The following is a 15,918-nucleotide window of genomic DNA, read 5'->3' as shown; positions in this document are numbered from 1 at the left end:
CCTGGCGCAGCACGATCGACGGCAACAGCTCTGCCTGGCACAGTTTGGGATTTAGGGCTCTGGACCCTGCTACTCCAGAACTGAAAAATCCCTACATGCCCCTTGACATCTCCCCTTACACGTTCTCAGCAGTTGTGCCGTGCAGGGACTCGCATTTTAAACCCAACACAACCAGGATACGGCCCAAATCAAACCAGGATACGGCACGTATCAAGCCTGACATGAAAGTGAGAAGCACAAATAAACCGAGACGATCACAGGTTATCGGCTGACAAGGACTAAGAGCTGCTGAGAGCCCCTTAGCACCTCGCGGTTCTCACGCTGCACATTTCTACCACCCTTGGTCGTCAGCACATCTGAAGTTTACACGGGTTTAAAGACACGCTGAAAGAAATAATACAGCTCTTAAAAGGGTTTTTCTGATCTCCTCCTGTCTCTCGTTATATCTCTGGGCTCATAACAAGGCTGCTTCCTGCTTTACTGCTTTTATTAGTGCGCCCTTTCTTTCATTCGCTTACTCTTTCCGTTCTTTTTTTCTTTTTTGCCTTCAACGGACTTCATTTCTTTTGTCAGGTTTTTAAAATTGGTTAGGTTTCAGGAGAATATTTTTTATATTCTATTATACTTATTGAAGTGCGGGTCTTTTTTCTGTTGGGTTTTTTTTTTAATATCTTTTTGGCTCCCTTGGGAGAAGACTGAAATCCTTATACTTAAATATTTGTGAATTTGATCCTGCACTGTTATCACAACTATTTATATTATATTTACTACAAACCTGCTTCTGCCAGGTAAGAACAAGTCTGCAGCAGTTTTTACCTTAGTTCCTAAAGATCCAAGGAAATGTTTTCATATCTTTTTTTTTTTTCTGTTTTGTCCAAGGAAATTTGTGGACAAAGGACTGATGTGAAGTATGGTACTTCTGAGGATCATGTTAAATCACATGAGAAATTAAAAAATGCTCTTATTTTTCAGAACTAAGTGTTGAATAAATCTGTTGTTTTCAGGTCACGTTAAATTTTTGTTACGCATTTTAGTCCTTTTTGCTCATGCACAAGTATGCAGTGTCTCTCATTACAGATGTACCTCGCGTTTTCTTCCCCTGTGGTGTCCTCTGTGCATATATAACTGCACGGTGTTTTAATTTTAAACGTAAATTCCAGTTTATTTTGTACAGTATTATACATTAACATGAGTACGGGGCTTCTTTGGTACATGTTGTTGACCTCATAACCCCAGAGCCACCCAGACAGCGCTCTGCTTGTGGGCACGCGATCCCATCGGCGTTTCAGTGGGTCCGTGGGTAGACAGGATGCCCGGCGGCCCTGCCAGGCTGAACTTGGCGGCTGCACCACGGGTCCTCCCGCCGCGGGCTGTGCGGGGCCGCAGACGGCTTCAGCTCCTCCGGGTGGGAAGCGGAGCACCGGCACGACAGTTCGTTACGAAGCTGCGGCATAAGAAACAAGATCAAAGTACGGGTCTTCCTTTGCAGGAGCTTTCATTGCACTGCAGGCAGTAAGCACGTAACGTTTCGCACGGGTAAGCTAAGCGCTGCACTAGGCTTTGTTAGGCGCGGAAGGTTAGATGTGGTTTGTTTGGTTTTTACGCCAGGGAGGCGAGATACTTGAAGGCAAATGCTGTATTCTTACAAGGAGTTTCTGAAGATATTGTCACATCACATAGGTCTCTGCGACAAAATAAAACAAAAAATACTTTGGTTAGCTACTTATGTTTCTCAGCGTTTTCCTTGAAGAAGAACCTGTGTCTCTTGAAAGCCGAGATCAAAGTAACTGTAAGTTCCCGGATAGGAAGAAAAATTGCGGGAAATTACACAGGTTCTTTTTATTTTATTCAAGGTAATGGACAGACAGGGAGAAGGAACAAGGGGAAAATGGAAGCGGCTCTGAAAGATAAATGTTTAGAAATTCTTCATATTTGAAAGAACAAGCCTGTCTGTTTTGGGGTTTTTTGCTTATACTTCATGTATTTGCAGTAGTTACAGCAGTGTTTTACACTGGAAAAAGTAATGATGTTAACATTCTTGTAAGAAGAGATTGCCTCAAATAAAACTTCAGAGGCAGCCGAATGAAAGAAGAAAATAAGGTTAAAATATGAAGCTTAATATCGCCAGGGGGCATCTGGTGTGTCAGTCAGATGAATGAGGTAAGCTGATTTATGCCCTACAAACTTTAGCCAAGGTGTTTCTGATGCCAAAGCGGGTTTAATAGACTGCTGGCCTCCCACAGATCAGTGCGAACTGCAAGGGAGACTTTGCTGAGGTAGAACTGCAGTCCTGTGTGTCTCCGTTGCCTGTGAACACTCCACAGCTCCCAAGCTGTTTATTTTTTTGCCTTTTCCCTTTCTATTGATTTTTGGTTGTATTTTCTTTGCCAGTTATAGTCGGCAAATGGCCGAGTAATAAATTTATATTTCCAAGCTGTAGAGAGGATTTGATTTAGCAAATAATTTTTACCATTTGGAGCAGTTTAAAATGAGTTTTCCAGTTGCCTTTGCAGTTATTTTCTCCCCTTTTATTCCGTTTTGCTGCATTGTCATGCTTGTTGTCTTTGATTCTCGGAAAGCGATGCTTTAGTGGTGACAGTGGGATATTGCCTCATTACAGGCTTCCTTGCCAGATGAGTTCCCTTAGTGCCAATTACTATTCAGCGGTGGATGCTGCAATAGGTCAACCTGTACTTTTTGCTAGTCATTCTTTTTTTCACATGCATTGTTTCTGTCTAAAGCACTTAGAGGCAAATTGTGCTCCTGCCTTGGTAATTGGTCGCTCTGCTACTCAGGGGGGACCGTGCGGGGGGGACGTAAATATTCTCTGGATGCGTGGCGCTCCACAGGGACCACTAACCTGGTGGTAGGAGGATAGGGCCAAGGCCATAGGAGATCGTCAAAGGCTAAAGTTTCTAACTCCTTAGCTGCTTTGCCTCCTGAGGGCCAAATTGCTCCTCCTTTTTGCATTTTTCCTACCTTCTATATTTAGCCCAGGTGTAGTGCAGAGATTTTGTCTTTCAGAGCTAACGCTTTGACCGGTTGAGGCAAACCTCGGGGTGGTGATAACAGCCTCTCCCAACCACAGGGAGTGCTCTGAAAGCAAGTACTGCGAAAACTGGGGGAGCGGAGTACTGCGGTAACGCTGGCGGCGTCGCTGCTCCCGCCTGCTGCGGCGCCTTTCAATCCCTCCTCGCCCCTGGGGCTGGTGGTGGCGTGTGCTCGGGCACCGGAGCTCACGAATCCAGTGTGAACCACGGGAAAATCGGACGGCGAGCAAGGGCTCCATCTCCCTGGTGGCTGAAAGCAGCTGCGTGGCACGGCGCAGCAGCTGGAAAACCGTTTTGACCTGCAACTTTAATCTGTGACACTCGTCATTTAATTGAATATGAAGATACGTACGACAGGGCTGGGAGTTAAAGTTTGATGTATACTGGGTGTTCTCTGAGGCACCGTGCTGAATTATCTTTCTTTGGCTGCTGGTGTTTTAACCCAACATGGCCTGGGGAGACTGCAAGGTCATTTTCACAAGTAAACGCCTCAAATCTGTAGCGTAAAGCCGATGCAGGAGACCTTTGATTGACAGTTAAACAATAAGTACATGTCTCTGTAATCTTGCAATAAATCTGTTTATGCTATGTTGTTTGTGTACCTAATTATAAATTTGGAACAAAATTCTCTGTTAGCATAATTCCTGTGATGCCAACAGAGCTTTTCATGCTGGGAATTTAAGCTAGTTGCAAAGTTGGTTTGGTCTAACTGTGAAGATACTAACGACATTTTTTGAAATATAAGTAATTTTGAAATATAACTAAAATGATGGTTTAAAAGCACAGGTGGGCAAACGCACAACTGATATACAACACTGCCACAATATCAATATGACCCTGCTAGTGTAATTGAGAGCAGAATTTTACACAGTAACGATAACAGCATCCCAATTTCCTTTCCCTCTGATGCTCACGTCTGAGTTGGAATTTAGCAACAGGTCATTAAACTGATGGAGACGTAGCATTGGTGCATCCTGCAAAGATAGTATTTTTCAAACGGAGGGCCATACTGGGAATACTTACTTGGAAGTGAAGGTTTAGCGCCTCTGCATACGTGTAAAGAAACAACTTCACCTCGGGGGGGGCCAGGCTATCCTGAGCGGTGCCCGAGAGGGCTCCTGCCCCCTCCCAGGGCAGCTTTGGCCACGGCTCAGTGGCATTTGTTGCTCTGGCTCTTGGGATTCCTCTGCAAGGAATAAAACTGCCTTAAAGCAACTGGTGTTTGGTCGGTTGCTTTCGATTTTGCTGCCTCAGAGAATACCTTTGGTTATTTTCTTCATTGCTTCACAACAGCTCTAAAGCAGAGCGAGAATTTATCAGTGACACTGAGGAGAAATGGGAAGAAGTGAAGGGAGAGATTATGTGAGCCTTTTTAACACAAAGAACTGTAGTATAAGTTAAGAAGATTATTTTATCTTTGGCTCCTCTGACAGGTCCCCTGTTACATAAGTGTTCTGCTTTTTCAAGTTAGGTATTGCCTAAATGTCAGTCACAGCCATTTCCTGAAATAGGAACACTGAGTTTATTTAATCTGGGGGGTTTAAGTATTTTCCATTTCAGAATAATAAATATATAAGATATAGGATCTCTTCTATGTAAATGCTACATTCTGGGAATATACAGGAGTATGTTTACATATACTAAAAAATTCTTAGTCATGATTTTAAGAGCAAAGCTTTGATTTTTGTCCTGACATTGCTACGGCAAACTTTCATGTCAAGAGAAACTCACTGAAGATGTTGATTCATTGGGAAAGGGGTGAAATGTCATACTTTTAACTACATCTTTTCATTTTCCAAGCTCCTCCTAGAGAACTGACAGAAGAAGAAAAACAGCAAGTTCTCCATTCAGAGGAATTCCTGATATTTTTTGACCGGACAATACGTGTAATTGAGCGAGCTTTGGCTGAAGATTCAGACATCTTCTTCGACTACAGTGGCAGGGATGTAGAAGAGAAAGATGGGTCAGTTTGGCATTTGTTTGTTTTTGTAAAATAACCTTTATAAAAAGAATTCCAATGACAGGCAGCCTTAATTGTAAAATTAAACAAAACAAAACAAATTTATAGTTAAGAGAAGTTTAAAACCTCTCTGTGAAGGCCTGGGTCACTTTGTTAGCCTAAATTATTTTGTAAAATAGCTTCACGTTTTATTGCGCTGGGGTTTTTTTGGTTGATGTATTATGCAGGTGGTTTGATTTCTTGTTTCTTCTTTTTGGGATGAGATTTCGAATTCTGAAGAGAAAACATTAATAACTGAAATAGATAAAGGTGCGTGTACGCATCTATATGTAGACGTGCATGTGTACATTCCAGTGTGCTTGTATCATGATATTTTTACAAGCTCGAATTGCTGTTGTTTATATTCTACTACCGCCTCCGGTCGGTAATGGGTCCCGCTGTGCTACTCATTGTGTGGATGAAAACGATGGTCTCCCAAAGTGTTTGCAATCTAAACGCGTAAGGCGAGAGGTGACAGGTTCTGTACTCAGCAGCTGATACGGGAGTAGAAGCAGCAACACTTGTTAGTATGAGAGGAAGTATTTACATTTCAGCAGCTGCGTATCCACTGAAGCCTCGTGGCAAATCGGTAGCTGTGTTGCACCGAAGTTACTTACTGGCGGTTACTCTAGAGCATCGCCCCTGTGACCGGCTAAATGCGCCGGTGTGGCAGCGTCGGACCAGCTCTGAACTTCAGCCCATCCTAATGGTGCCAGCAAGCACCTGCCCCCTCCGTCGCTGGGAGGAGGTGCTGTAACTTTACGATTTCAGGAGTCAAAAACAAGAGAGATTTGGTTACAGCTTGGAGGTGAAGATTCAGAAAGGGAGGAGGTGAATACCAGAGCCAGGTTCGGTCCTGAGAGACAGAGTTGGCGGAGGTGGCCCAGGCCGACCCAGAAGAGTCAGGCAGGCAGTGGGAGATTAAGAAATGTGGTTTTGTGAAACAGATGTAAAATTTGTTCCTTGGTGCAGATTTGTTATCAGCAAGACAGTCAGGGAGAGCAACTAAATCAAGGTGGCAGAATTCCCCAGGCTGGGCAGAGATTTGAGAAGTAATAGTCAGAAACTTTTTCATTGCTTTTCACAGCGTGTGAATGCTGGTACTTCAAAAAGTGTCACTTTCTTTGAATTCACACAGAGATGTTCAAGCAGGAGCCAACCTTTCTTTTAACCGTCAGTTTTATGATGAGCACTGGTCAAAGCATCGTGTCGTCACCTGTATGGATTGGTCTCTTCAGGTAAGATGTGAAGGCAGGACATATGTTTCCATATCCCTTCCAAGATCTCCCTAAAAAAATACACCCTGCCTCAGTTTGCCCTTCGCTCTGCAGAATATTATGTTATGTTTTAGCTAACAGCAGGGCCCTGAATGAACGAATGCATGTTTCTCCCCAAAGATGAGTAGTGGGCAATAATGAAGCTGTCATTTTTTTTTATATGTTACTTGGTCTTCAAAACTAGGATGCTGTATTAAAACTATAGGTTAACAGACATGCTAAGATGAAGGAGTCTTTACTTTTCCTCCCCGCTCCACTCTGTCAGCACATGGAAATTTTTTTAGGACAAAAGGTTTAAAATTAAACCAATTAAACATAATTTACTAAATGCGTGGTAATTTATTTAATAAATAATTATACGTAATAATATATAAAATCAAAAATAAGAATAGCGAGGAAGAAAATTTAGTTTTCTGATACACTAAAACTCAAAATGTGAAAGCATCTGAACACGTTGAAAAGACTGAAAAGAGGTCTTTTGAAAAACGCTGGGTCCCCTCCTCAAGCGAGGGAAGAGGAGGCTGCAGCTGCCCAGGGCGCATGCTAAAGCAGCGTGCCTGGAACGTATCCAGTTTCTGCGCACCGCAAAGCATTGTCATATTGCAAAATAAAACTCGACGATAGAGCTTAAGCTTAAGCTTCCCAAAACCAATACAGCCGCATCAGCAAAGCACAGGAAACCAGGTTAATTAGGCAGTCCGTTGGAGAGCTGGGATTAGCACACACGTACATCACCCCAGGTCCTGTCAAATTCATTCGGTCCCAGCTTCGCTTCAGCCACCCTTGTCCTCTCTGCGTCGTCCCTGTCAGCCTGTCCCTAGGTTCCAGCCCGGAGCAAAGCAGCTGGTTTCCCTGGGGAGGAAACCAGGGAGACTCTGCTCCAAGGTCCACAGTACAGATATAACGAAACCGCTCCAGGAGGACAGAGGCTTGAAAAAAGCCAACGCAAGCCAGCCTGCCTAGCCGGCCCCGAACCCAGCCGCAGGCCTGCCCCGGTGTGCCCAGAGCCCTGCTGTAGCCTGCTGCGGGTAGCCAAGATGCTATAGGTGTAGCTCGGCCCAGGGCTAAGAGCAAGCTTTGCTCAGCCTAATCTTAGAAGCAGCCGCTCTTTCTGCACCATGTTAGGTGTTGCCTGTGGAGACGGCACGTGTTTAAGGCCGAGTACGTAAATGGTGCATGCGGGCTGGGGAGAGGCAGCGGATAAGGAGCGCGGTGACTCTCACGTCCTTCCAGAAGGTCTCTCCTTCCCCTTGAAACGGCAGCAGCGCTGCTTCCATCCCTCTGGGTGCTTCTCAGGTAAGGTGACAGCTGACAGCATGGAGGAGGACGTGGCAGGCAGCAGGGAGGAGCTGGAGGGTCTCAGAGCATCACCAGTAGGTTGTGCTGGTCCGGCTGTCCAGCCGGGTGTGGTGCACAACAGCCAGCTGCAGACAGGCTTCTTGTAATATCCACCTCACGCCCCGCGTGTGAAATGAAGGATTTATCCCTTTGCTTTCAGACAAAATATCAGCTTAACAACAGGTATGCACTGGTGTGATGTGGGTGGCCTATAAGCACATACGGATTTCCACAGAAATCAAATATAAGCCTGAGGAAACACTTATCTTATGTTGTTCACTTGTTCAGGGGCTGGAAATTACATGGAATTCTTATCTGATATTTTCCTAACAGGCAGCTCTTACTGTATTCCCAGGGCAGCAAGAAAAAAAGCCGCCTCAGAAGAACACTGCCAAATGTAATTGCTCAGCCCCTGGGGCTCGCAGGCATGTTCTGCTTCCCACCTCTTTGTTCCAGGGTGGCCCCTCCTGCCTTCCCCTCCGTTAACTCTTCACGCTCAGCTCCCTGGCACCCCAGCGGGGGCTCCTCCATGCCGGGGGGCTTCTGCGCGCCGTCCCGCACTAGCCTGGGAGGAGGACTTGCCTCCTCTCTTGCCTGCTTTGAGGTGTATCGTGCGGCAGGCGCTGGAGCCGGACGGATGTATTTCACCTAACCGCTAGCTCCGCTTCTCACCCACGCTCCGGGACAAGGCAGTGTCCAGTATGCCAAAGGATAGTTTGAATAATCATGGGAACTCCTGAGCACATTGCTCAATTTTCTGCGATAAAACTGTTGCTGCAAAACAGCCTGGAGGCAAATAGAAGCTTAATCAAACAAAGGACCTTGATGCATTGATTAAACAAGTTATTCTGTTCCCAGTCACATGTAAAATACAGTCCCAAACGTGTGGGATCATTCACACCATTAAAGCTAACCCACTAGCCCCTTGATTCTTTCGCAAAGCAAAAGGAAAATGGCTTAGATGCTTCATCAAAGATCGAAAGGAAAAGCTCAACGGACTGGTTATAAGCATAGAGAGTGGGATCACCTTGCTCTGTCCATGAGGAGGTAACTTAGCTCATCTAAAGCCAAGAAAACCACAGTCTCAGGGATGCTGCTGTGTCTATCTTGACTCCAGGGCGCAGCCTTGAATGCTGCTTCCCACAGCACCATTTCCACCTTGTTTTCAGTTGCAGTCACAGGACAGATGGGCAGCTGGTGAGGACCGAAATTCTGTAAATGCAAGTAGATTGAATGAAGCAAGGAGTGTGCAATGCCAGCATGGATTTAGGATGCTGCTCTTAGCTCTGTCTTTTTAAGAGTCAAAAAGCCTCATAATGGTGTTGCCCAGCTCTGTATGATGCCAGCATCTGTGTAAACTTGAAACTGTATTTCCAGTCAGATGGATAAACTGTGATTGCAAAACCTACATATAGACCAGCAAGATTTGAGTCAGTGTTTGCTTATGGCCAGACGTGCTGCCAACCAGAACATGCCCGCTACACTTTCCAGGAGCATGAACCAACCCCAAAGTGCCTCTAAACTGGTGCTTCAGACCTGGTCACACACCCTGGGTGGCTGCAGTCATGCCAGCGGAAGGGCTTGTCGCTTCTGCCTGACAAAGTATCTGCCCCTTCACGGCTGCGGGCTCAGCTGCTCACGCGAATGGTACCTAACCTGTTCGGCCAAAATGAGATGACCTGGCAAGAGCCTACTGCACACGCTGTTTACTTGGACCTGGGCCAACGCGGGATGAAGAGCTTCAAAGGAGAAGCTGAGCTCGCTGTTCAGAAGTGGTTGCAATCTCTGTCACAGGAGAGAGAGAGAAGAGGGGGGTGAGATGGATGAGGGCAGTGGAGGGCAGGCTGGCACAACTATGTCCAGAGAGGTGGTGCTCAGGTGTGGGACTAAACCACTCTCAGGTGTCCCTCAGTTCTTGAGGAGGGAGAAGAGGTGATTGGCCTGCAGCATGCTCTAAACCCCATTCAAGTGATTTGGGTGCTAAATTGCCCTTACAAGCTGTGCCAGCAGCCAGGGTCTGCCAGGATGTAGGTACAACCCAGCCAGAGCCACCTCAAAATGGGAAAAAGGCAGTTATAGTAGTCATGTGTCGTTGATGGTTCTCCCACATGTGGGTCCAGGCTCATTTGGAACAATGAACTTGAATAGAAAAATCATCAACTCCGTGATGTATTGTCCATGGAAGTGTACACAAAGTGGGAAAGAACAGCTGCTGATGGCAAAAGTTATAGCTGTGCGCATTATTTCTTCCAAATTTGAGAGGTTCAAACCCCAATGATAACGATATAAAGGTCAGTGGGTGGTTTTTTATTTTTAAAGTGCCTGGTGTAGACCAAATTCACAGCTCCCAATAGCACTGTTGGCAGTTTCTTTGTCCCATTTCCTTTACATCTACCAGCTGCACTGTTCCCCTATAAAGCGGTGAATGGTTCGGCGGGAATTTACCAGCGAAAGGCAAAGAGTGAAAACGGTTTGTGGAGATCACCAAGAAATTTGGAGGGAAAGCATTCCTAGTTTACAAGAGGAGGGTGTGGGTCCTGCCTTGGGCTGCTGGCTCGTTGGTCTGCAGAAGCCACCTGCTTTTCTCTGGACATGCCATAAGGCCCGCTGCCTTACTTTGACTATTTAAGGGGAAGGACAGAGGCTACCAGAGGTGCCTAGTATCAAACATGTGTGAGTACGGCACTGGGTGCTATTGATTAAGCAGAAAGTAATTGATGTTTTGTGGGCAAATTGTTACTTCTCATGGTGTTTTGAAACGATACAATGACGTCATCAACAGAATGTGAAAATCTTATTTTTCGTATGTGATATCATGTGTGTGTATGTGTGTGTATATATAAACGGAGCAAATACACGCATGTGTGTTGCATATTTACTTCTATACACCAGTGGTTAACGGGGGTACAAGAAAATATGGATCTGATTTTAGAGGACTCATTGCGTCAATGTTCCTGAGTCAGTGGAATTCGAGGTCACCCTGTGCTTTACAAGATGACCTCAGCATCTTGCAAAACTGAGCTTCTGCAAAGAAAATGTTTTGTTTGCTATTTGAGTCATCAAGAAGAGCTTTCAGGTTGATTCTATGCATAAGCGAATGGGAAGAGTGCATAATGAAATGAGAAAGAATAGTTTACAGGGATGCTGAAAAAACTGTGAATTTCAGAATAAAAGCAAGTCAACACTATGGCCACAGTGTTTTTATTATTAAAACCAATTAAGACAACATTTTGTCCCTGAAGAAATGGTTAAGAAATCACATTACAATTGCTCAAGCATTCAGACTTTACCTCTTCCTTGCTTTGCATTCCCTTTATGAATACCCTGCTAGTTGTCTTTTCTGAGAATTACCTGCAGAAAATAACATTGCCTTTGTGATATCTGAAAATACCTGATAGAGAGCAAGGAGCAGGGGTTTTAAGGATGTCAGGGATGAGTACCAAGAGGAAGCTGAACGATTGGATTTAGTGCGTAATATAATTAAAATCAGATATTGCACATGTAGTGTGAGATTATGTCTGTCTAATTTGATTTTGCATAGGTCTTTCATCATCCAGATTATTTCATTTGCTTTTGCTTTTTTATTTCTAGTACCCTGAGTTGATGGTTGCATCTTATAACAATAATGAAGATGCTCCACATGAGCCTGATGGGGTAGCCTTGGTATGGAACATGAAGTTCAAGAAAACCACACCGGAATATGTTTTCCATTGTCAGGTAAGACTGAGGAAGCCATTCATTTCATGCTAGACAAAACAGAGTTTACTACATGGTGCATCTGCCCACTGTTTATATGAAGAGGTTGAGGTTAAAAATAGACATTTTTGGAAAAAGTACAAGCAGCAGTCCAGTGTTTTTAGAAGGCAACCAGCCTTCTCAAACAATACTGAAAGCCTGTCAGGACTGCATGTCATTCTTTGTCTATTTGAAACAGTCCCTAGGAGATTTAGTTTTTAAAGCCCCTGCACTTATGAAGTAACTGTGGTGTACCACTTCCTCATCCAGGCAGCAACATATGCTTTCCCACCCACGTTAGCTTCCTCGCATCCTCTGCACTCCCTTGCCTTGGTTCTGCTCAGTATCATGTTTTGCCTTTAGAATTGGGAAGTACACTTTGCGTTTCTGGGCATGCATCTTTCTTACAGCTTGATTAAAACAGTCTCGATTACAAGGACTACTCCACCAACTCCTGTTTGACTGTCCTTTAGGTTAGCAAACCAGTGTTTCACTTCACTCAATGCTACTTTATGACCATACTATTTTAGAAGTTTATGGACAATGCAAAAATAGTCAGATGCTTTATTTCTGTAGGTCTGTTTACGCCTCTTTTGCTTTCGTGTGTGAAAAGACACAGCCTTGTATTGACAGAAATGTTCTGCTCATTGGCTCTATCTCCATCAAACCGTCCAAACTATGGAGTAGGGCTTGGGCCAAATTTCCAACCTCTTCGTTAATATCCTTCTGTGGTAATTAAATACAGGACAGTGGTATTCAAAAAGCCATATGGAAAAGTTTCAGCAAATAAAACTTAACAATCAGAGATTAGTAAAATGCAGATTATTCTGCGGTAAAAATTGCTTCTCTTGGAAGGATATGTATTACCTGGCTAATTGTGTAAGCTAAGTGTCATTTTACATTTAAGGACCAAACATCTTTTTGAACTAAGTTTATGTTTGGACTTGGGTACATTATCAGATGTAACATAGTGGGAGGGAGTTGCTGGAATTGAAGTTACTGCTTCAACCCGATTAAGTAACCTTTAATTCTGGGCATGTTTTTCTAATTTGCTATACTGAAAAACAACTTCACAAGGAGCCTAGGCCTGCACAGCAAATATGCCATACAGATTTAGATACATATATATGCATGTGTGTCTGTGTGTGTATTACCTTTGAAATGAGAACTTGTATTTTTCTGGATATCATATTCATCAGACTGATGTGTTCTTTCAGACTGCTTAAGATCTTAGCTCAGATCCCATCTTCAAATTCTTCGAGGATGTACATGCAGCTTAGTGTTTTAAACAAAATATTCAAGAGAAGAGATTGCCTATTGCATTTTCAGGAAGAATAATCCTTAAACTGGATTGATTTTGCAAGATAATAAACAGATTCAGGGTAGCCCTTCTGAGTACACAAAGGGGAGATTGACTACAGTCATAACAGTGTGCTCCGTTAATTAAAAATTCTATCTAGTTTTAAAAGTAGGTACACTTAAACAGGGGAGGTATGACTCACTAAATTGAAAGCATTGAGGCAGGCTGTACTCTTCATTAGAAAAACGCACATAGGACAAAGTGCTGGCCAGAGATTTGTCCTGGCTGAGCTTCTATCTAATTCTCCCATTAAGTTGGATGTCCCTTTTTTAGAACTGGAACCTTAAAACCTGTGAACTGAGGGACACATATGGCACTGTGCTTTCACAAGCATCCTGAATTCACCATCTTTCAGATAAATGAAATCAGTTCTTCTCTCCATGGGAAATATCTTTTTTTTTTTTTGTCAAACTGTCCACACATAATTTGCATTATAAGTCCGTTATGAGTTGGAACCATGTTTGAACCACCATTATGGGGCTTCTGACATGTGGAATATCTTCTGCATCTCAGATCAGATGGGGATACCCACATGAGATTAAATGGGGAAGCAAAAAGCATGAGACTTGGTCTCTTGAACACAGGTTATATTCTAACTGACTCAGATGGAAAATAAAAAAAAAAATTATCTTAGCTCAGAATCTGGAATTCAGTTCTGTAGATCATCATGTTATTCTGTTAGTTAGTGGAAACCAACTGTATTATTAGTCAGCCCCATATCATTTATATTACCATTTTGCAAGAGAAACATTCCCTTATTCAGTCCTGATTCAGTCATTTCTCCAAGTCTTCTGTGAGACAGGCCCAATTTTTCTTCCGCAATACATGACCTTATAACATTCCAGCCCAGCAGCTAGAGATTAACCTTATCGTTACAGCTAGGTTGCCCGGATATGACACAGTACTTTGAGTGTATTTTCCCAATAGACTTCTATTTTCCTTTCCAAAGATTTTCTGTAAAAACTTGGTCTAAATAAATACTATATGGTGCTGACTAATATACCTTTTGCCTTTCAATTTTTGGGCTCACAGAGTGAGATATAAGCAAGCAGAAACTCATTTCAGATGTGTCAAGGAATTCATGAAAGCAAATTCTGAGAAACCAAATCAATAAATAGGTTTATGAAGCCATTTCTGAGTACCTTCTAAGAAATCCTACCTCAGGAGTTCTGGTAACATCAATATAATAGATATGTGAAGCACCTCTGGACAGCTAAAGAGTTGGCTGAACTTCAGCAGGTAGAACTTTAGATACTTATTGTGCACATTTGGTAAATTCTTGAAGCTAGGAACCGTAATGTTTTCCTGTCTTTCCTGGTATATTATACAGATTTAAGTAAGAGGATTACCAAGGTATTTCTTTACCTCTTTCTATGACTTTTTGTAATCTTATCTAGGATTATTGAAATTGGCATAATCAGAACAACAGATTTCCTTGTGCCTTTGCTGAAAGTTGCCATAACCCAGGGGCTTCAACTGAAGTTGTCTATCAGCCATGGCATACAATGATGCCAAAAATCTACAAACAATGATGTTTTCTTGTAACTCTAATCAGCAAAACGTTTTTCAGTCCTCAGATGTGAGGGTTGATGTATTCTGTAAATGTTTATCTCAGCTGTTGTCACTAATGATCTTATTGTTATGAAATTCTCGCCCAATTTAAAGTCACATTAGATTGTTGGCTCATTAATACAGAGTAGGTGGTAGTAAATTTCATAGCTCTACAATATGTTGTGCTACAAATACTGGATTCAATTTTAGTTAATATGCATTAAGGGAAAAATGACTATCGGCCAAGTGGACTTGTTTACTCATTAATTCATGTGAACTGCCATGTGATCTATCAGATCCTTTCTAAACAAAACAGTCCTACTGGCTTCTACTCTCTCCTCCTGTGGAATATTTATTTTCTTCTACTTTTATTTTTGTCCTTCTTTGGGATTTTATATTTCTACTTTACTCAGTGATGTGCTGACAGTATTTTAGCTGGGACTCCCACAGATTTTTTCCTTTATAGCTCATCATACATTTCTTTACCACAAGGTTAGAAATGCAAAAACATGGAAGAGTGAGAGATTGGGCAATTTGTTCATTTGTTTTCCTGTGCAAGTAAATGAATGTTGTCTCAGAAGCAAAATCAAAGTGGAAGGGTGATATCATTTGCCCAAGGAATGAACGCTCAATGCTTTCCTTAGGTAGGGAGGAATAAATTGAGCATGCAGTTAACACTGCAGAGTGCAGACTTGGAATGTCCTTGTAGGGAAGAGTCAGGGATGTCCTCTTCCCCCACACTGGAGCATCACAAACTTTTGGTGTAATCCAGTGCATTCCAAAGGCAAAACCCAAGCCTTTCAGAAGTACTTTATGAGGCCCTGAGGATGAGTCATCCATGGTTGGGTTGGTTTGGCAGTATCCAAAGAGGGAATTAATTCCAGCAAAGACATGGAAATCACATTGACTCTCCCTCATTTTGGTGGGAGAATTTTAAGCAGTAGTTCACACTGCTTCTCTCAGCTACTGTTGTTCTGCGTTTAGGTGGGGGTGACAAAAATGAAAATAGTATGGCATAGTTATTGATGATATGACTCAACATGAGCTCAATCCTATATTGATTTATGCAATGCATGGGGCTGGCCTTGTACGTGAACATTCTTGTACTATTGATTGATAGAGTAGCATCAATGATATTTCTCAGTCTTACTCTTTTTCTTAGAAAGCGCATGTCTGTGACCTGTTTTTTGACTGAACAAACAAATAAAAATCTACATTACCCGTTAATTATGAGGATTATTTGTAATGCAATGCCCATTGTTTAAGTACTACTGTTCATCTTTGCCCATAAGGTTGTTTCTGTTTCCTGGTGGACTGATCTAAGCTTTCTAAGCCAAAGTGATCTGAAGATCTGAAACTTTGGACCAACATATCTGGTTGAGTGAGGCAAATGAGAACTCAGACTGCCTTTGCCCTTAAGTGGCTAGTTGAAGTCTGAGTTATTATGCCCTTCCTTTCAGCAGAGCCTGTTAGCATGGGTACAGCACTGCTCTGCACATACACCAGATCTCATAGCTTTTGAGTTAGAGCTGATCTACAGAGACAGAAGATACAAGAGAAAGAAATAATCAGTGGGTCTAGTGAACTTTAGGGTATTGCAAACCATTT

At 43.0% G+C, this 15,918-nt stretch overlaps 1 protein-coding gene across 1 annotated transcript in view; it reads left to right on the top strand.

Moving 5' to 3' along the window:
- Positions 1-1,309: 1,309 nt before the first annotated feature.
- Positions 1,310-15,918, top strand: part of LOC104623635 (cytoplasmic dynein 1 intermediate chain 1-like) — a gene marked incomplete at its 3' end in the record, with an annotated part of 42,887 nt that continues 28,278 nt past the window's right edge. Inside the window, exons 1-6 of the mRNA XM_010290785.1 lie at positions 1,310-1,469; positions 3,089-3,272; positions 4,344-4,402; positions 4,848-5,013; positions 6,188-6,287; positions 11,256-11,381. Coding sequence (XP_010289087.1) covers positions 1,310-1,469; positions 3,089-3,272; positions 4,344-4,402; positions 4,848-5,013; positions 6,188-6,287; positions 11,256-11,381 — 795 coding nt within the window. The remainder of the gene's footprint in view (positions 1,470-3,088; positions 3,273-4,343; positions 4,403-4,847; positions 5,014-6,187; positions 6,288-11,255; positions 11,382-15,918) is intronic.

The sequence above is a fragment of the Phaethon lepturus genome, unplaced genomic scaffold, assembly GCF_000687285.1.
Source record: "Phaethon lepturus isolate BGI_N335 unplaced genomic scaffold, ASM68728v1 scaffold55910, whole genome shotgun sequence".
Classification (NCBI taxonomy): domain Eukaryota; kingdom Metazoa; phylum Chordata; class Aves; order Phaethontiformes; family Phaethontidae; genus Phaethon; species Phaethon lepturus.
Note: the sequence above shows the minus strand (reverse complement) of the source record. Positions and strands in the feature narration are given on the sequence as shown.